Source organism: Rana temporaria, chromosome 7 (genome assembly GCF_905171775.1).
Source record: "Rana temporaria chromosome 7, aRanTem1.1, whole genome shotgun sequence".
NCBI lineage: Eukaryota > Metazoa > Chordata > Amphibia > Anura > Ranidae > Rana > Rana temporaria.
In genome coordinates this window covers 181319657-181340888 of record NC_053495.1, presented here as the reverse complement: position 1 = coordinate 181340888, position 21232 = coordinate 181319657, and the positions used below count along the sequence as shown (strand labels likewise).

Sequence of the window (21232 nt, the reverse complement as noted above, 5' to 3'; positions counted from 1 at the left end):
TTGGTAAAAAAAATTGCAATAAGCGTATATTGATTGGTTTGCGCGAAAGTTATAGCGTCTACAAAATAGGGGTAGTTTTATGGCATTTTTATTATTATTATTTGTTTTACTAGTAATGGATTAACTTTAACAAAGGGGAAATAATGCTGCATTTTTAGCAGCATTTCTGTAATTTTTGCTTGGTTATTTGTGGTTTTTGATTAAGGCCTGATTCACACCTATGCAGGTTGCAGTTTGCATATTGCAGGTGTATTTTGCGTTTTTCAATACACGATGGAAATCTATAAAACCAAAAATTAGAAAAAAGTCCCTGGCCCTTTCCATAAAATGCACAGATGTGAACTACATCCGTAGAATACCATGTTTAATGGACTTCAGAAAAACTGAAAACGCACTAAAAAATGCATAGGTGTGAACCAGGCCAAAAGGTAGGCAACAACAACAAGAATGTACAAAATACATGTGGCTGGATTCAGATACGGCGCCGAATCTTTAAGGCGGCGTAGCGTATCGTATTTACGCTACGCCGCCTTAAGTCAGAGAGGCAAGTACTGTATTCACAAAGTACTTGCCTCCTAACTTACGGTGGCGTAGCGTAAATGTGGCCGGCGTAAGCGCGCCTAATTCAAATGAGGATGGGGGGGCATGTTTTATGTTAATGTTTGGTGACCCGACGTGATTGACGTTTTTTACGAACGGCGCATGCGCCGTCCGTGTACATATACCAGTGTGCATTGCTCCAAAGTACGCCGCAAGGACGTATTGGTTTCGACGTGAACGTAAATTACGTCCAGCCCTATTCACGGACGACTTATGCAAACGACGTAAAATTTTCAAATTTCGACGCGGGAACGACGGCCATACTTAACATTGACTGGGCCAGCTACTTGATGGAATAACTTTACGCCGGAAAACGCCTTACGTAAACGGCGTATCTTTACTGCGACGGGCGCACGTACGTTTGTGAATCGGCGTATCTAGGCATTTACATATTCTACACCGAACTCAACGGAAGCGCCACCTAGCGGCCAGCGTAAATATGCACCCTAAGATACGACGGCGCAGGCTGTCGTATCTTAGCTAGATTTAAGTGTATCTCAGTTTGAGAATACACTTAAACGTACGACGGCGCAGATTCAGAGTTACGTCGGCGTATCTCTCTCTAAATCTGGCCAATAAACTCCTTTGAAATATTTGGCTGCACTGTGACCTAGAACAATACAGTATATGACATAAGAGTTTTCAGCTGAGGTTCCATCTATATTTTACATTGTGACCAGTGAAGTTTACCTTAAAGAGGAAGAGCTGAGAAACAAATACACAAATCAGTTGCATTGTTGTTGGAAGCTTGTACTATATAATCCACATTGATAATGTTCCTCCAGATAGGTTAGACAGTATTATTTCTTTAAAGTGTCTTCTTCAAAGTTTTTCAGTCAATGGTATAATCTACAAAACAAAGTGAACCTACAGATAACACCTCGATTGCGTGCTTTGGATGTCAAAACGTCAGGCACCATGTCTATGTGAAGGTGCATTTATGAAGATTAAGTCCAAATAGTATCTGTGCATTCCAACCTTCTAGTACAATTGATGTTGCAATATTGGAATAGCCTTCAAAGTGGAAAAAAAAATTACTAAGAATCAGAGGTATCGAAGTCTGACAAAGCCTGTAAAAGATAAGATGTTTTCACCTGAAATCTGTAAGCAAACAATTGATGGTTGCAGGTGTGAGTTAAGTCTTTTTGGATCCTCTTACAATAAAGTTGGAGATATAACCTGTTCAGAGACAACGTACAGGTACCACTGTTGGATCATAGATAGAACAAACCTGAGTAAAGTAAGTTCACTTCGCCAATAGACTTGTCTGTTGTAGGGTAAAAAAATGATCTCAAGACGTAGTCAGTCCATTGGGTACAAACCAAGCGTTGCTTCGTCTGCTAGCATAGTCTTCAAGGTGAAAAGAAAAACATTGGTTCACTTGTGACAATTTATCAGATTAAATCAATGAAATGTAATAAGCCAAGAAACTTTCTTCTTCTTTCTCAGGATTCAGTGGGTACCACAAATGTAAAAAATTTCTAGCCAAAACGATGGGGCTGGAAATGCTGACTGTATTTTGCATCGGGACAATACAGTCTAAATGAACACAAACAACAAAGGCTTGTGATGTGTCTTCTAAAAGTAGAAACCTTAAGATGACAGGAGAAACGTATTCCTTTATGACTTATAATTGATACTTAATAGAAGATCAGTAATCCCTGTAGATCTAAGCTTTAAAAATAATTGGTGGGGCACGTTACTGTTTAAAATCGTATTAGTGTGTTCATTTGAATTCTCTGGTAAACAACAAGAGAACATGCTATACATTATGTTCTACGATCATTGTACCACTGTGGTGGTTTCTGTTTAAGTTTAAAGAAGAAAATGAAGATGCTGAGATTTTTTTTAGCACTTTATGTAGATGTGCATAGCTTTCTATTGCCACACGCTCCTCTTTACTTACAAAAGGGTGTTTTTTTGCAGTATGTACATAATTTAGAACAATTTGATATTTTTCATAAACTTTGTGCGTAATCAAGAATAGTTGTGTATATTTTACACATACAATCCTTACATGACACTCCTATAATTGCCAGGTGTTGTTGATCTTGCAAGGCAGTCTTAGGACTGGGACAGTGTCCACCAGTGTCCATGTGCTGTGGGTGGTCCTGGACCCAGGACACTCGGTAGTAGTGCAGATTGGAAGTGTGAGGCCTCGTACACACGGCCGAGGAACTCGACGTGCCAAACACATCAAGTTTCTCGGCCAGTTCAGCCCTGAAGCCGCTGAGGAGCTCGGCGGGACGAGAGCTCCCATAGAACAACGAGGAAATAGAGAACATGTTCTCTATTTCCTCGTCGAGCTCCTCGTCGGCTTCCTCGGCCGAAAGTGTACACACGACCAGTTTCCTCGGCAGAATTCAGCCAGAAACTCGGTCGGAAGCTGAATTCTGCCGAGGAAACTGGTCGTGTGTACGGGGCCTGATACTTCCGCTGACAGGGTTTTCCCAGTGCCCTGCATTCACTGTAACTGTGAGTGAGTGAGTGAGAAACTCATATAGCGCAACACATGCAAACTGAATCGCCTCTGGGCGCTTAGTATCCTTTCCCTACTGTACTTTTGCCCTCAGAAAAGATGGGTTTTGAGTTTTTTTCTGAAGCCCAGGTGATTCACCTCCAACCGGATGCTGGTTGGTAGAGCGTTCCATAGTCTAGGTCCTTGGATTCCAAATCTTCGTTCTCCTTTGGACTTGTATCTGGCTTTGGGTATCTGGAGTAGATTTTGGTTGGTGGAGCGCAGAACGCGATTGGGGTTGTGACATTTGCATAGATATTGGGGGCATTTCCTTGAACACACTTATGTGTCAGACAGAGTGCCTTAAAAGTGATTCTGTCTTTTACTGGCAACCAATGAAGGGATCTCAGTGAAGGTGAGATTGATTCCCATGTTTTTTTCCCAGTCACGAGTCGAGCGGCCGTATTTTGAACGACTTGCAGATGAGTGATTTGGTATTTTGAGTCCGAGGTAAAGGGCATTTGCATAGTCGAGTCTGGAGTTGATAATTGTACCCACCACGACTGCTATGTCTTCTTTCGGGATAAAGGGAACGAGTCTACGTAGTAGGCGCAGCAGATGGTGGGATCCGCTGACTACTGACCCTATTTGTGCATCCATTGTCATGTGGGGGTCAAAAATGATTTAGAGACTTTTGACTTTGGTGCTAGGGGTGATGTTTGTCCCAGAATGGGCGGCGGTGTCCATATTGGTGCGGGAAGTCTCTTTCGGTTGGCGTGAAACAGGAGAAGTTCTGTTTTTGAGCCGTTGAGTTTAAGGTAACTCTCCATCATCCAATTTTCTATCAAAGTAAGGAATTTTTCTAGTCAAAGATAATGATCCTTATTGTTGTAAATGCGAAAATATAGTTGCGTGTCATCCGCGTAGGAGTGGTAGAGTAACTTCTGGTTACCGATGATTTCAAAAAGAGGGCGGAGATAGATATTGAATAGTATGGGCGACAAGGGGGATCTCTGAGATCCCTTCATTGGTTTCCAGTAAAAGACAGAATCACTTTCAAGGCACTCTCTCTAATACATAAGTGTATTCAAGGCAACGCCCCCCAATATCTATGCGAAAAAATAAAAGCCCATAACCCCAATCGCATTCTGCGATCCACCAATCAAAACCTCCTCCAGATACCCAAAGCCAGATACAAGTCCAAAGGAGATCGAAGATTTGCAGTCCAAGGACCCCGCCTGTGGAATGCACTACCAACCATCATCCGACTGGAGTCGGACCACTTGGCCTTCAGGAGAAAGATTAAAACCCATCTCTTCTGAGGTCAAGGGGTTCCTTACCCATGAAATGGATACAGCGCCCAGAGGCGATTCAGTTCGCATGTGTTGCGCTTTACAAGTCTCTTACTCACTCACTCACTCACTCTGAGGGACTCCGCATTACACTGTGCGTTTTTCAGAAGTGAAAGGCCCTAGTTTCACTATTTGAGATCGGTTTTCCAAGAAGGAGGAGAACCAAGGTAAATCCGAGACAGCGACTCTAGCTACTTCAGCTAGGCAAGTCAGCAATAATTTGTGGTCTACAGTATCAAATGCTGCGCTTAGGTCCAACAGTACCAGAAGACAAGATTCTCCTTCGTCTGCTGCTTCGAGAGCGTCATCCCATATTTTGAGAAGTGCTGTTTCAGTTCCGTGACCAGGACGGAAACCCGATTGGAATGGATCGAGTAATTTGTGGGTGTCTAAATGCTGTTGTAGCTGTTGTACAACTTCTTTCTTCATAACCTTGGAGAAGACATTTAGGCCTGTTATGGGTCGACGATCGTTTGGGTCTTTGGGGTCAAGGGTGTTTTTTTTTAGAATTGGTTTAATTATGCCTTGTTTCAGCAAGGTTGGCACCATGCCTTCCTTGAATGACTGGTTTATGAGATACGTGATCGCCGGTGCCACAATATCGGCACATTCTTTCAGCAGTTTGGTGGGGATAATATCATTAGGCGCTGTGCTGTCTCGCAGAGTACTAATGATTTTTTTAGTGGTGTCGATGGAGATGGGGTTAAGAGTGAATTTAGTTGATTGCGGCATTTTTGTGTGGATATTAGCTTCTTGGTTTAAAGGAGGATCTATTTTGCTGAATAATTTCACTGATTTTTTCAATTTTGTTAATGAAGTAATCCGATAATTTGTTGCAAAATTCTTGTGATTCAAAATTCTGAGCCTCTAGGCAGGCTGGGTTCATGGACTGAGCGACTAAATTAAAGAGTTCGCGGGGCGGTTCAGGGCATTTTCGATGTTATTAGAAAAATGATATTTTTTGGCCTTAAAGATCTCTTTGTGATATTTCTTAGTTATTACCTTGTAAATAATGTGGTTTTCTTCTGTAGAGCTTCTTCTCCAGGCAGCTTCCGCTCTTCTGCGCTCCTGCTTCAACAACGACAGCTGGTCGTTAAACCAGCTGGAGTTGTTTTTCCGGATGCCCGTTCTGCGTTTCGGCGCTACTATGTCTGCTGTCTGTAGTAGAGCCTTGTTGATGGAGTTAAGTGTTTCTGTCGCTGTTTGATGTTGATCAATTGTTGTAACTGTCTGTGCCTGTCTCTTTCTCTCTCTCTCTGTGCCAGTTTCTCTCTCTCTGTGTGCCAGTCTCTCTCTCTGCCAGTTTCTCTCTCTCTCTCTCTGTGCCAGTTTCTCTCTCTCTGTGTCAGTTTCTCTCTCTGTGCCTGTCTCTCTCTCTCTGTGCCAGTCTCTCTCTGCCAGTTTCTCTCTATCTCTCTGTGTCAGTCTCTCTGTGCCAGTTTCTCGCTCTCTCTCTCTGTGCCTGTCTCTCTCTCTGTGCCAGTCTCTCTCTCTGCCAGTTTCTCTCTCTCTCTCTGTGCCAGTTTCTCTCTCTCTCTGTGCCTGTCTCTCTCTCTGTGCCAGTCTCTCTCTGCCAGTTTCTCTCTCTCTGTCAGTCTTTCTGTGCCAGTTTCTCTCTCTCTCTCTCTGTACCAGTCTCTCTTTCTCTCTGTGCCAGTCTCTCTATCTCTGCCAGTTTCTCTCTCTCTCTCTGCCAGTTTCTCTCCCTGTGTGCCAGTCTCTCTCTCTCTTTGTGCCAGTCTCTCTCTGCCAGTTTATCTCTCTCTCTTTGTGCCAGTCTCTCTCTCTCTTTGTGCCAGTCTCCCTCTCTGTCCCAGTCTCTCTCTGCCTCTCTCTCTCTCTGCCTCTCTCTGTCTCTCTCTGCCTCTCTCTGTCTCTCCCTGTCTCGCTTTGTCTCTCCCCCTCTCTCCCTGTCTCTATCTCTCTGCCTCTCTCTCTCTCACCGACAGGCTCTCTCTCTCACTGACAGTCTCTCTCTCTCTGTGCCAGTCTCTCTGTGCCAGTCTCTCTATGCCTCTCTCTCTCTGCATCTCTGTCTCTCTCTCCCTGTCTCTTTTTGTCTCTCCCCCTCTCTCCCTGTCTCTCTCTGCCTCTCTCTCTCTCTCACCGACAGGCTCTCTCTCTCACTGACAGTCTCTCTCTCTCTCTCTGGCTGTCTCTCTCTGTCTGTCTCTCTCTCTGGCTGTCTCACCCCCCCTCACCTCCCCTTTGCAGGCAGCAGCATGTAGTAAAAATTGTGTTTCTCTCATATCTTACCTGTTCCTCTTTAAGAACGCTTATAAACGAAAACGTGCCTAAACTCAGGTTACAGCTTTTACATGTGTTTACAAGCAGTTAGTCCCCATGTACATGCATTTGGCATTTCAAATGCCTTTGAACGTCCGTCCTGAACTCATTTTTTTGAAAAACCTCTAAACTCAACTGCCTATAAACGACTATAAACGACCCTGTGTACATGTACTGATAAGATAACATAGAGGAGAGTTCAGGGGCAGCTGAATAAAATGCCCAACTGCTCCTAAATATCCGTTTACCAACAGCAGTGTACATGAGCAGGGCCATCTTAACCACTTCTCACCCGCCCGCTGTCAAATGACGGCGGGCGGAATGCTCTATTGTTCCGACAGGACGTCATATGACGTCCTGTCATTTAAAACCTCTAGGGCGGCGCGCGCGCCCCCGTCGCGTCACTGGGAACACAGTGCGCGTGCCCGGCGGCCGCGATGGCCGCCGGGCACCCGCGATTGGCCAGTAACTGAGCAGGGACGTGGAGCTCTGTGTGTAAACACAGAGCTCCACGTCCTGTCAGGGAGAGAGGAGACCGATCTGTGTCTCTTGTACATAGGGACACAGATCGGTCACCTCCCCCAGTCACTCCCCTCCCCAACAGTTAGAACACACCCAGGATACACATTTAACCCCTTCCCCGCCCCCTAGTGGTTAACCCCTTCCCTGCCAGTCACATTTATACAATAATCAATGCATATTTACAGCACTGTTCACTGTATAAATGTGAATGGTCCCAAAAATGTGTCAAAAGTGTCCGATGTGTCCGCTATAATGTCGCACTCCCGAAAAAAAACGCAGATCACCGCCATTCCTAGTAAAAAAAAAAATCATTATGTCCCCTATATTGTAGTCAATATAACTTTTGCGCAAACCAGGTTATTGCGAATTTTTTTTTTTTACCAAAAATATGTACAATAATACGTATCGGCCTAAACTGAGAAAAAAAATATTTTTTAAAAAAATTGGATATTTATTACAGCAAAAAGTAAAAAATATTGTGTTTTCTTTTCAAAATTGACGCTTATTTTTTTGTTTATAGCCCGAAAAATAAAAACCGCACAGGCAAACAAATACCACCAAAAGAAAGCTCCTTTTGTGGGGAAAAAAGGACGTCAATTTTGTTTGGTAGCTACGTCGCACGACCGCGCAATTGTCAGTTAAAGCGACGCAGTGCCGGAAGCTAAAATCTCGTCTGGGCAGGAAGGGGGTGTATGTGCACAGTAGGCAAGTGGTTAATATCATCATGGGCCCCTGGGCAAAGTTAAAGTATAAATAGCTGATAGAATTAAACATATATTATTATTAGTACTTTCAATAAAGGGGGGGGGGTGATGAGAGCACAATACTGAGATCAAGACAGCACAGTACAGGTTCTGGGATGCTGCCTGGGACATGGTCATTCTGGGACAACTTAGTAAAACACTGTGACTGTTTTGGCAAATCATCCGGGACAGTTGGCAAATCTGGTGTAATGCAATTATCGTGGGGCCCCCATATGCTTGTGGCCCCTGGGCAGTGCCCAGGGGTGCCCATGCATTAAGATGGCCCTGTACATGAGGCCTTATGGTGCTGATGGGGACATGGCTGTCATCAAAGATTTTTGCATTATTGAGCTTTGCCCCATTCAACCCGGAGAGGAGGCAAAGAGGAGGAGGAACCTGAATTTCATGTAACTGGCCTGAAAAGAAGTATAAAAACAAAATAGCATAAAACATACTTGGATGGAGAAGGGAGTACTGGTTGGGGGGATCTTTAAAGCCATGTCACTTTAACATGAATATTGGCGTGTGTGGTTGTCATTAGAACAGGAAAATGTGTACAGCAATAAAAACATTGTCAGATGTTTTAAAGTGGTAGTAAAGTCAGAGCAGGATTTCTGCCAGCCCCTATATTATATCAAGGTATACTACACAGTGTAAATGTTTGTTTAAAATAATGCCGATAAATACCTTATTTCAGATCGCTATTGACCTCCCGCCGCTCTCCTCCTCCAAATTAAGGGCAACAGCGGGAGGGGCTGAGATCCCCCTCAACATCAGCCATCCTTAGAGTGAGGGAGGAGACATCTCCCCACTGTAATATCCACAGGCATCTCCACCACTGTAATATCCACAGACCTCTCCCCACTGTAATATCCACAGACATCTCCACCACTGTAATATCCACAGACCTCTCCCCACTGTAATATCCACAGACATCTCCCCCACTGTAATATCCACAGACCTCTCCCCACTCTAATATCCACAGACATCTCCCCCACTGTAATATCCACAGACATCTCCCCCACTGTAATATCCACAGACCTCTCCCCCACTGTAATATCCAAAGACATCTCCCCCACTGTAATATCCACAGACATCTCCCCCACTGTAATATCCACAGACATCTCCCCCCACTGTAATATCCACAGACATCTCCCACACTGTAATATCCACAGACCTCTCCCCCACTGTAATATCCACAGACATCTCCCCCACTGTAATATCCACAGACATCTCCCCCACTGTAATATCAACAGACATCACCCCACTGTAATATCCACAGACATCTCCCCCACGGTAATATCCACAGACATCTCCTCCACTGTAATATCCACAGACATCACCCCACTGTAATATCCACAGACATCTCCCCCACTGTAATATCCACAGACATCTCCCCCACTGTAATATCCACAGACATCTCCCCCGCTGTAATATCCACAGACATCTCCCCCGCTGTAATATCCACAGACATCTCCCCCGCTGTAATATCCACAGACATCTCCCCCGCTGTAATATCCACAGACATCTCCCCCACTGTAATATCCACAGACATCTCCCCACTGTAATATCCACAGACATCTCCCCACTGTAATATCCACAATCACCCCCACTGTTATATCCACAGACATCTCCCCCACTGTAATATCCACAGACATCTCCCCACTGTAATATCCACAGACATCTCCCCACTGTAATATCCACAATCACCCCCACTGTTAAATCTACAGACAACTCCCCCACTGTAATATCCACAGACATCGCCCCACTGTAATATCCACAGACATCTCCCCCACTGTAATATCCACAGACATCTCCCCCACTGTAATATCCACAATCATTCCCACTGTAATATCCACAGACATCTCCCCCACTGTAATATCCACAGACATCTCCCCCACTGTAATATCCACAGACATCTCCCCACTGTAATATCCACAGACATCTCACCCACTGTAATATCCACAGACATCTTCCCACTGTAATACACAGACATCTCCCCCACTGTAATATCCACAGACCTCTCCCCCACTGTAATATCCACAGACATCTCCCCCACTGTAATATCCACAGACATCTCCCCCACTGTAATATCCACAGACATCTCCCCCACTGTAATATCCAAAGACATCTCCCCACTGTAATATCCACAGACATCACCCCCACTGTAATATCCACAGACATTTCCCCCCACTGTAATATCCACAGACATCTCCCACACTGTAATATCCACAGACCTCTCCCCCACTGTAATATCCACAGACATCTCCCCCACTGTAATATCCACAGACATCTCCCCCACTGTAATATCAACAGACATCACCCCACTGTAATATCAACAGACATCTCCCCCACTGTAATATCCACAGACATCTCCCCCACTGTAATATCCACAGACATCTCCTCCACTGTAATATCCACAGACATCACCCCACTGTAATATCCACAGACATCTCCCCCACTGTAATATCCACAGACATCTCCCCCACTGTAATATCCACAGACATCTCCCCCGCTGTAATATCCACAGACATCTCCCCCGCTGTAATATCCACAGACATCTCCCCCGCTGTAATATCCACAGACATCTCCCCCACTGTAATATCCACAGACATCTCCCCACTGTAATATCCACAGACATCTCCCCACTGTAATATCCACAATCACCCCCACTGTTATATCCACAGACATCTCCCCCACTGTAATATCCACAGACATCTCCCCACTGTAATATCCACAGACATCTCCCCACTGTAATATCCACAATCACCCCCACTGTTAAATCTACAGACAACTCCCCCACTGTAATATCCACAGACATCTCCCCACTGTAATATCCACAGACATCTCCCCCACTGTAATATCCACAGACATCTCCCCCACTGTAATATCCACAATCATTCCCACTGTAATATCCACAGACATCTCCCCCACTGTAATATCCACAGACATCTCCCCCACTGTAATATCCACAGACATCCCCCCTCGTGTAATATCCACAGACATCTCACCCACTGTAATATCCACAGACATCTTCCCACTGTAATACACAGACATCTCCCCCACTGTAATATCCACAGACCTCTCCCCCACTGTAATATCCACAGACATCTCCCCCACTGTAATATCCACAGACATCTCCCCCACTGTAATATCCACAATCACCCCCACTGTAATATCTACAGACATCTCCCCCACTGTAATATCCACAGACATCTCCCCACTGTAATATCCACAGACATCTCCCCCACTTTAATATCCACAGACATCTCCCCCACTGTAATATCCACTATCACCCCCACTGTAATATCCACAGACATCTCCCCACTGTAATATCCACAGACATCTCCTCCACTTTAATATCCACAGACATCTCCCCCACTGTAATATCCACAATCACCCCCACTGTAATATCCACAGACATCTCCCCCACTGTAATATCCACAGACATCTCCCCCACTGTAATATCCACAGACATCTCCCCCACTGTAATATCCACAGACATCTCCCCACTGTAATATCCACAGACATCTCCCCACTGTAATATCCACAGACATCTCCCCCACTGTAATATCCACAATCACCCCACTGTAATATCTACAGACATCTCCCCCACTGTAATATCCACAGACATCTTCCCACTGTAATCCACAGACATCTCCCCCACTGTAATATCCACAGACATCTCCCCCACTGTAATATCCACAGACATCTCCCCCACTGTAATATGGTCCACTTCTCCCCCACTGTATAGGAAGATTAGTGCTTGCTTAGTCTTACCAGAGAAGCCGGCCGAACACGAGCAGTTGATGACGTCAGAGCGCTGCTCTAGGCTCACCTAGGCCGCCGCCGGGTGGACCAAGATGGCCGGCGCTCCGGGAGCTAGGCCGAAGTCGCGGCCTTTCCTATGGCTGAGGCAGCGGCGGAGCTCCGCGAATCACGTGGTGTGCCGATCCGCATATGGTGGCCCGTTCGGATCACGGATTATTTACGATCCGTTGCACCACTAGTACCGATCAAAAGAATTTTGATCGATCAAAAAAATTGACGATTAATCGAGGAATTAATCTTTAATTTCCACAGCTCTACTTTTTATCTATCTATCTATCTATCTATCTATCTATCTATCTATCTATCTATCTATCTAGCTATATATAATTTTATTTTTATTTTTTCACCAGTACTATCATTCTTGGTAATTGCCAATTATGCAGATCCCTGGAAAAAACATCTAATTGTGTAATTATTTGCTATGGATGAAATGTAAGATACAATCCTTTATCCTAACGATGGTAATCCCCATCTGGTGGCACAATGAGGTTTGTGAGATAATCCTTGCAGTTATTAATCTTATAGTGCAATTACTGGGTAGTTGTCTTAGTGTTGTTAAATAAGGTGTTAAAAAATATATTTTTCCATGGGTGCTTATGGACAAACAAAGATCCCTTAAAGCGGAACTAAACTCTCTCAATGAGGGCTCTTTCACACCTGCTTGTCCGTTTTCACTGACTCCGCTTTCTCAGCAGGGATCGCTCCGTTGATCCCCGCTGAGCCGGCGGATGACAGGTCCGTCTCCGCTTACTGTGCAGGGATGGACCTATCAGAGTCCTGCGCTTCTCTATGGGAGATCGGATGAAAATGGATCTGCCTGTCAGTATTCATCCGATCCGCCAGACGGATGGAAAATAGGGTTTCTATCCGTCTGGATTTAGCGGAGCGGATGTCAGTGGACATGTCATCGCTGACATCCGCCGCTTCATAGAGGTACATGGAGCGTCTATTCGGGCATCATTCAGATATCCTTTTTTTCAGGCGGCGATTCTGCGCACCATAAAAATTATCATAGCAGCGGTTCCACCACTTGATCGCTCTTACAGGCAGCGGGAGGGGACATCCCCCCCTCCCGCCGTCATCCGGTGCTTCTCCGGGCTCTCCCGTGCCATCGGAGGCCCGGAGAACGAATCGGCCACCGCCGAATGAAGAGCATAGAGATTTCCGGTCTATATGACCGTCGGAGGCCCAGGTGCGACGTTATGACTTCACGCCCGGGTACTTGGAAGTAAACAAAGCCACAATGTTTTTTCCGATCTCATACTTTCCATGACCCCGCATTATTGACCCCACACCTCTTCATAAAGAGGACCCGTCACACACTATTCCTATTACAAGGGATGTTTACATTCCCTGTAATAGAAATAAAAGTGATAAAAAAAATGTAAAAAAAAGTGTAAAAATAAAAAAATTAAGTAAAATAATAATTAAATATATATAAAAAAAAATTTAATTAACATGCCACTGTCCCCAGTAGGTCGCGCTCAGAAGCGAACACGCAAGTAAGTCCCGCCCACATATGTAAACGCCGTAGAGCGAGAGCAATAATCCTAGCACTAGACCTCCTCTGTAACTCTAAACTGGTAACCTGAAAAAAAAATGTAAGCGTCGCCTATGGAGATTTTTAAGTACCGAAGTTTGGCGCCATTCCATGAGTGTGTGCAATTTTATAGCATGACAAGTTAGGTATCTATTTACTCGGCGTAACATCATCTTTCACATTATACAAAAAAATTGGGCTAACTTTACTGTTTTGTTATTTTTTAATTCATGAAACAGTTAAAGAAAAAAAGGCGTTTGAAAAATGATTGCGCAAATACCGTGCGTGATAAAATGTTGCAATGACCGCCACTTTATTCCCTAGGGTGTCTGCAAATTTTTTTATATATATATATATATATATATATATATATATATATATATAATGTTTGGGGGTTCTGAGTAATTTTCTAGCAAAAAAATTATGATTTTTACATGAAGGAGATGAGTGCCAGAAAAGGCGCGGTATGGAAGTGGTAAAGACTATCTTCAGCATATAGAAGATCAAGGAGTCCTGAAAGTGAAGGTTTGGCCCCACAGAGTCCTGATTTCAACATCATCGAGTCTGTCTGGGATTATATCTAGAGACAGAAGGATTTCAGGCAACCAACATCCACAGAAGTTCAGTGGTTAGTTCTCCAAGATACTTGGAACAACCTACCTGCCAAGTTCCTTTAAAAACTGTGGGGTAGATTCACAGAGAAATAGATGGGCGCAGCGTATCAGAGATACGCTACGCCGCCGTACCTTACCTGGCGGAATTTCGAATCTTTAAAGAATTTGCGCCTTAAGTTACGGCGGCGTAGTGTATTTCTGGCGGTGGATTTCAAATTGGGCGGGTAGGGGGCGTGTTTCATTTAAATGAAGCGCGTCCCCGTGCCGAATGAACTGCGCATGCGCCGTCCCGAAATTTCCCGGCGTGCATTGCGCTAAATGATGTCACTAGGACGTAATTTTTTTTAACTTAGACGGGACTTGCGTACATTCCGATTCACGGACGACTTACGCATAAAAAAAAAAATTCAAATTTTGACGCGAGAACGACGGCCGTACTTAACATGGCAATTCTAACTATATGCCGCAAAATACCAGCTTTAACTATACGCCGGAAAAAGCCGACTAGAGACGACGTAAGAGAATGCGACGGGCGCGTGTACGTTCGTGGATCGACGGAAAAAGCTCATTTGCATACCCGACGCGGAAAACGACAAGAACTCCACCCAGCGGACGCCGAAGTATTGCATCTACGATCCGAAGGCGTACGAAGCCGTACGCCGTCGTTTCGAACCCAGATGCCGTTGTATCTTGGTTTGAGGATTCAAACTAAAGATACGATGCAGGTAATTTGAAAGTACGCCGGCGTATCAGTAGATACACCGGCGTACTCGCTCTGAGGATCTGGCCCTGTGTGCACAAGCAATGTGTGTACCTAGAAGAATTGATGTTGGTTTGAAGCCGATAGTTGGTCACACCAAATTATTGATTTGATTTCGATTTTTCTTCCCTTCGCTCACTTTACATTTTGTAAATTGATAACATTTAAATACAGTATATATTTTTGAAAACATTCTTACTATACAGTTTCTTCCCACCTGCCTAAAATTTTTGGACAGTACTGTATGTTATAAAAGAGGGATTGCATTCATTTATTATTGAAGCGAAGCGACACTTTAACCACTTAAGGACCGCCGCACAACGTTATACGCCGACAGAATGGCACGGCTGGGCACAAGGGCGTACATGTACGTCCCCTTTAAGAACCCAGCCGTGGGTCGCGGGCACGCCACCGGCAGCACGCTCACGACCGGGTCCGAAGGTCCGTGACCGCGCCTGCGGGACCCGCGGACCCGGTCGCCGCCGGTGTCCCACGATTGGGTCACAGGAGCTGAAGAAACTTTCCCCGTTCTTCTCTGTGGCAGTGGCAGTGATCGTCTGTTCCCTGTTATAGGGAACGACGATCAGTGACATCACATGTCCAGCCTCGCCCCCCTACAGTAAGAAACACACATGAGGTCACACTTAACCCCTACAGCGCCCCCTAGTGGTTAACCCCTTCACTGCCATTGTCTTTTTTTACAGTAATCAGTGCAATTTTATAGCACTTTTCGCTGTGAAAATGACAATGGTCCCAAAAATGTGTCAAAAGTGTACGATGTGTCCTCCATAATGTCGCAGTCGCGAACAAAATCGCTGATCGCCGGCATTAGTAATAAAAAAAAAAAATATTAATAAAAATGCCATAAAACTATCCCCCATTTTGTAAACGCTATAACTTTTGTGCAAACCAATCAATAAACGCTTATTACGATTTTTTTACCAAAAATATGTATAAGAATACGTATCGGCCTAAACTGAGGAAAACAAATGTTTTTTTATATATTTTTGGGGGATATTTATTTTAGCAAAAAGTAAAAAATATGATTTTTTTTTTAAATTGTGGCTCTATTTTTGTTTATAGCGCAAAAAATAAAAACCGCAGAGGTGATCAAATACCACCAAAAGAAATCTCTATTTGTGGGAAAAAAGGATGACAATTTTGTTTGGGAGCCACGTCGCACGACCGCGCAATTGTCAGTTAAAGCGACGCAGTGCCGAATCGCAAAAAGGGGCCAGGTCCTTAACCTGCATAATGGTCCGGGTCTTAAGCGGTTAAACTTTTTTTGTATCCTTTGCCTTCATACTTTGTGCTAAAAATTGTCAGAATGTTGAGAGTAGTATTTAAATGAAAGCTGAGGTTTAAAAAGATCAAAAACCGCTTTTGAAATTGCATCAATATGTTAAAGCTTTTCGCAATTGGTTGTAGGTCTACTTTAATTTAAAATTCTGATTTAAGTGAACCTTTAAGTGATTCCTAAGATCCGTCAAGATAAAGAGTCACCTGGGTATTGTGTACAATGGTGGTACAAGGTCAATCCATCTGCATTAGTTGTTTTAAAGCTGAAATATGAAAGGGATGCATTTACATTCAACTTACATTAGCGTCATAATGCTATTTAACGGAAGTTTATGCAGTGCCAGTGTCCATGAATCATTTATGGAGTGGTTGCAGTTAGGCCAATGTCCTGAAAGCTTTACAATGGTTTGAATTACAAGAGCTGACAACTTATTCAAGTCATAATTCACAGCATTGTGTATTAAGCTGGTATTAATTCTTATGGGTAAGCAAAAGAGAGGTAGCCAGATTCAGGTAGGGGCGCGTATCTTTAAGGCGGCGTAGCGTATCGTATTTACGCTACGCCGCCTTAAGTCAGAGAGGCAAGTACTGTATTCACAAAGTACTTGCCTCCTAACCTCCTAACGTGATTGACGTTTTTTACGAACGGCGCATGTGCCGTCCATGTACATATCCCAGTGTGCATTGCTCCAAAGTACGCCAGGGATGGACTGGCCATTGGGACTACAGGGAGTTACCCGGTGGGCCGATGGCTCAGTGGGCCGGCTTCAGTGACAGCGGACCGCCGCCCCCCTCCGCTCCTCTGTCTCTCCCTTCTCGCAGCGCTCACCTCCTCTCCCTCCCCACAGCGCTCAAAGAAGCAGGGGGAGGACCAGAGGAGCAGGGGGGACGACAGAGGAGCATGGGGGAGGGGACAGACAGCTGACTCAACAGCTATGGCCTGGGAGTTTCTCACTTCTGCCTAATCTTGTACCATAAGGGGGGGCACAAAAACGGATTCTTTGCCCCGGGTGAAATAATGTCTAGATTCCCCACTGGTACTGCCTATAAGGCCCCGTACACACGTCCGAGGAATTCGACGGGCAAAACACATCGTTTTGCCCGTCGAGTTCCTTGTGAAGCCGCCGAGGATCTCGGCGAGCCGAAATGTCCCATTGAACAACGAGGAAATAGAGAACATGTTCTCTATTTCCTCGCCGAGGTCCTCGTCGGCTTCCTCGGCCGAAAGTGTACACATGGCCGGGTTTCTCGGCAGAATTCAGCTCCGACCGAGTTTCTGGCTGAATTCTGCCGAGAAACTCGGTCGTGTGTACGGGGCCTAAGAGTACCAGTACCAGCCATTCTACTCTAATAAAGTAGAACGGCTAGTGGCTAGTGAAGGGGGAGAGGGGGCTTGGGTGGCCGGGGGGGTGCGGGAGTTGTTCGGCCGCCATGGGAGAGACCTGTCAAAGTGGGCCAGTCTGGATGAATTCCAGGGCCAAATTTTTGTCCCAGTCCAGCCCCGAAGTACGCCGCAAGGACGTATTGGTTTCGACGTGAACGTAAATTACATCCAGCCCTATTCACGGACGACTTACGCAAACGACATAAAATTTTCAAATTTCGACGCGGGAACGACGGCCATACTTAACATTGACTAGGCCAGCTATTTGATGGAATAACTTTACGCCGGAAAGACGCCTTACGTAAATGGCGTATCTTTACTGCGACGGGCGCACGTACGTTCGTGAATCGGCGTATCTAGGCATTTACATATTCTACGCCGAACTCAACGGAAACGCCACCTAACGGCCAGCCTAAATATTGCACCCTAAGATACGACGGCGCAGGATGTCGTATCTTAGCTAGGTTTAAGTGTATCTCAGTTTGAGAATACACTTAAACTTACGACGGCGCAGATTCCGAGTTACGTCGGCGTATCTACTGATACGCCGGCGTAACTATTTGTGAATCTGGCTAAGGATGTATAGGACATTCCCTGCTTACTGTAACTAATAATCAGTAACAATACTTTAGAGAACAGAAAAACCCTTAAATGGGGCTGCAGGGAGAACATCGCTAATCCCGGCACCTGAGCCTTCAGGACAATTGGCCAGAAGATTGCTCTCCAGAGGTTTTTGTGACTGGCAAAATGTGATAGTAATGGACACAAAGACGTGCTTAATGCCTTCTATGCTTTTCTGAGAAGAGCAGCACATTGTAATCAGGTTAGCCAAGGCAATGTTTCTTTTATCGTGGTATACAGAATAATTCCGCCCTGCTTTAAGAGTAAACTGCTGACACACCAAGTAGACAAATTGCAACAATGTGGAAACAAAAAAAGTGTAGCGCTAATCAAAATATATAAATGAATAAATAAATACGTGAAAACTAAAACGAATAAATACGTAAAAACTTGATAAATAAAGTGCTCAAATATTGATAGTGAACAAAGCAATTCTGAAATGAGATGAACGATTTTGCGCTGGGAAACCGTTTTTGAAAGATAAAAAGTGCATTTTATATACAACTATATAGATCAGAACAAAATGAGGGACAAATGAGGAGGAAAGAGGGGCCGAGGGACTTTGTTCCAAATCAGGGACAGTTGGGATCTATGTGATTTCACTAGACATCTGTGCAGGAAAAGTGCGCTGATGTCTGTGAAATCGCTCACAAACACTAGTAAACGTACGTTCGCAATATAATTGTGCTCAAATGGCTGAAAATCACACAGATGGTATCACCTACTGAAAGCTTGCATTGTACTCGGTAACATATGCTGAAAAGAGGCGAACGCCTATTAGCCAATGCCACATTAGCATTGTTACTATAATATTAATGCCTGAAATGCAAAACATTGTATAGAACAAAAAAACATTAGTAAATGTATTTTCTATGTAGGTTTGTGCTTAGCTCTGTAGCATAGTGGTATGCCCTGCTACCTTCAAAGTTTCAAGCCATGCATCCCACTGACGGTTTCAACTCCTAAAAACATGCTGTACTCAGCAGCATAATTAGCCAATTTACATCAGTTTGGTTTATTCCATAATTTCAACTCTTCAAATTCATTCAATTGTATGTACTTATTCAATAATATTATGGTGGGGAATTCCAAAAATCAAGAAACATTTTTTGTAGGATCCCCCCCCCCCCAGTACAAACCATGCCCTTCCGTCTGGTATGGACATTAGGGAAACCCCACACCAAAATGTAAAGAAAATTGACATGAGGCCCCCCAAAATCCATACCAGACCCTTATCAGAGCATGCAGCCTGGAGGTCAGGTTAGAAGGGACGAGCGAGCACCCTCCCCTTCTGAACCGTACCATGCCACATGCCCTCAACATGTTGATGGGGACAAGGGCCTCTTCCGGACAACCCTGGCCAGTAGTTGTTGGTCTGCGGGTGGGGGGTTTATCAGAATATGGAGTCCCCCTTTAAGAAGGGAGCCCCCAGATCCTGCCCCCCCATGTGAATGGGTATGGGGTACATCAAAAAGCAGTGAAATGTAAAAAAAAATAGGCGGTTTTTGACAAGTCCTTTATTGTAAAATAGCTCTGAACTGTCTTCTTCCCTGAGCCATCTTCTCCTGACGCTCTTTCTCCCACCGCCATCCTCTCCCCAAGCTGTCTTCTCCCAGAGCCGTCTCTCCTGCCACCGCCATCTAATAAAAAAAATGTGCTATTCTTCTGTGGCGGTCTTCCTCCGCTGTGTTGTCACCCACTGTGTGGTGTCTCTGAGGCCTCGTACACATGACCGGACCTGTCCGATGAAAACGGTCCGCGGACCGTTTTCATCGGACATGTCTGCTGGGATCATTTGGTCTGATGGCTGTACACACCATCAGACCAAAATACCAATTTTTTTTTATTATCAGGTAAGCGGCTGTGTGGAAGAACACAGCAGCAGGATAAGATGGCGGCAGGAGAGACGGCTCGGGGAGAAGAAACATAAAACACTAGTAAATGTATTTTCTATGTATGATTGTGTTAAGCCCACTTGGCTAGTGGTCAGTGCTTCTACCTTGAAAAACTCAGGTCCTGAAGGACTCGTGGGTTCAAATCCCACAAAGGTATACAAAAAGATTACATTGGTGAAAAAAAGGCGAATGCACTTTAGTTTGGCTGATTCTATTGTAATAACTCTTCAAATGCATGCAATGGTATGTAAGTATATAAAATAATAAGGTGTAGAATTCCAAACTACACACTAGTTAACGGGCAGTTTACATTACTCTACAAGTACAAGAGCTTAGTAAATGAGATAAAACTTCACTTTGCAAATAACACCCAATCAGGAGCAAGGAAGAAAAAAAACAGCATTTTTGCTTGCACATGATTGAATAATGGAAGTCAGCAGAGCTTCTGCTCATTTACCAAGCTCTGGAGCAACTGCTCTTGCAGAGTGCACTTGCAATTTGCAAAGTGCACAGTTGTTTTGCCTTTAGTAAATCCACCCCTTTATGTCCATGTACATTTGGGTGTTTAGAGGCATATTTGCAGAGGAGTGTTTGCAGACTGAGGAAAAAGAATTAAAAATCACAAGTGCATTTTTAGGAGGAGTTTTCAGGCATTTAGGAGTGTTTGGCTTTTTGCAGTTACATTGAAAAATAAGCAGAGGGGAATGTTTTGGGAAAAACACTTTTAGGCTCAATGCACAATAGCATTTTTGTTAAGCTAAAAAAAGCTGGGAAAACTCTGGATAAAAAACAGTGGTAATAGCTTTTTGTAGTAGCGTTTTAGGAGCATTAGCGTTTTATTAGCATTTGTGAAGTAAAAAAAAAAAAAAAGCTAAAAAAAAATGCTATTAGTAGTGTTTAGCAGCGTTTCGCTGGAAAAACACACCAATTTTTTTTTTTTATGCTCCTAGAAACCGAAGCTCAAAAAACGCTAATAACCTAAAGTAATGTGCATGGATGCATAGGATAACACAATTTCCCTTCATGGGGCAGAAAAATGCTAATAAGGCCCCTTTCACATGCTTTTTCATCCATCCGTTTGCGGATGAAAAAGGGACATACATTGGTCCCTATGAGATTGCGGGTGTCAGTGGATGAACATCCGCCGACACCCGATCTCGTCCACCTCCGCAAAGATCCGATTTTGCAGGCGGAAGAAAACCCTATTTTTTCTTCTGTCTGCGGATCGGATGAACATGGACATACGGTCCGTGTTCATCCGATCCCCCCCATACGGAGCATACGGAGGCGGATCATTACTAATCCGCCCCGTGTGAAAGAGGCCTAA

At 44.4% G+C, this 21232-nt stretch overlaps 1 protein-coding gene across 1 annotated transcript in view; it reads right to left on the bottom strand.

The window, feature by feature from the left end:
* LOC120946239 (atrial natriuretic peptide receptor 2-like) overlaps positions 1-8461 on the bottom strand; it is a 93770-nt gene extending 85309 nt beyond the window's left edge. Inside the window, exon 1 of the mRNA XM_040361068.1 lies at positions 8417-8461. Coding sequence (XP_040217002.1) covers positions 8417-8461 — 45 coding nt within the window. The remainder of the gene's footprint in view (positions 1-8416) is intronic.
* Between the last annotated feature and the right edge of the window lie 12771 nt (positions 8462-21232).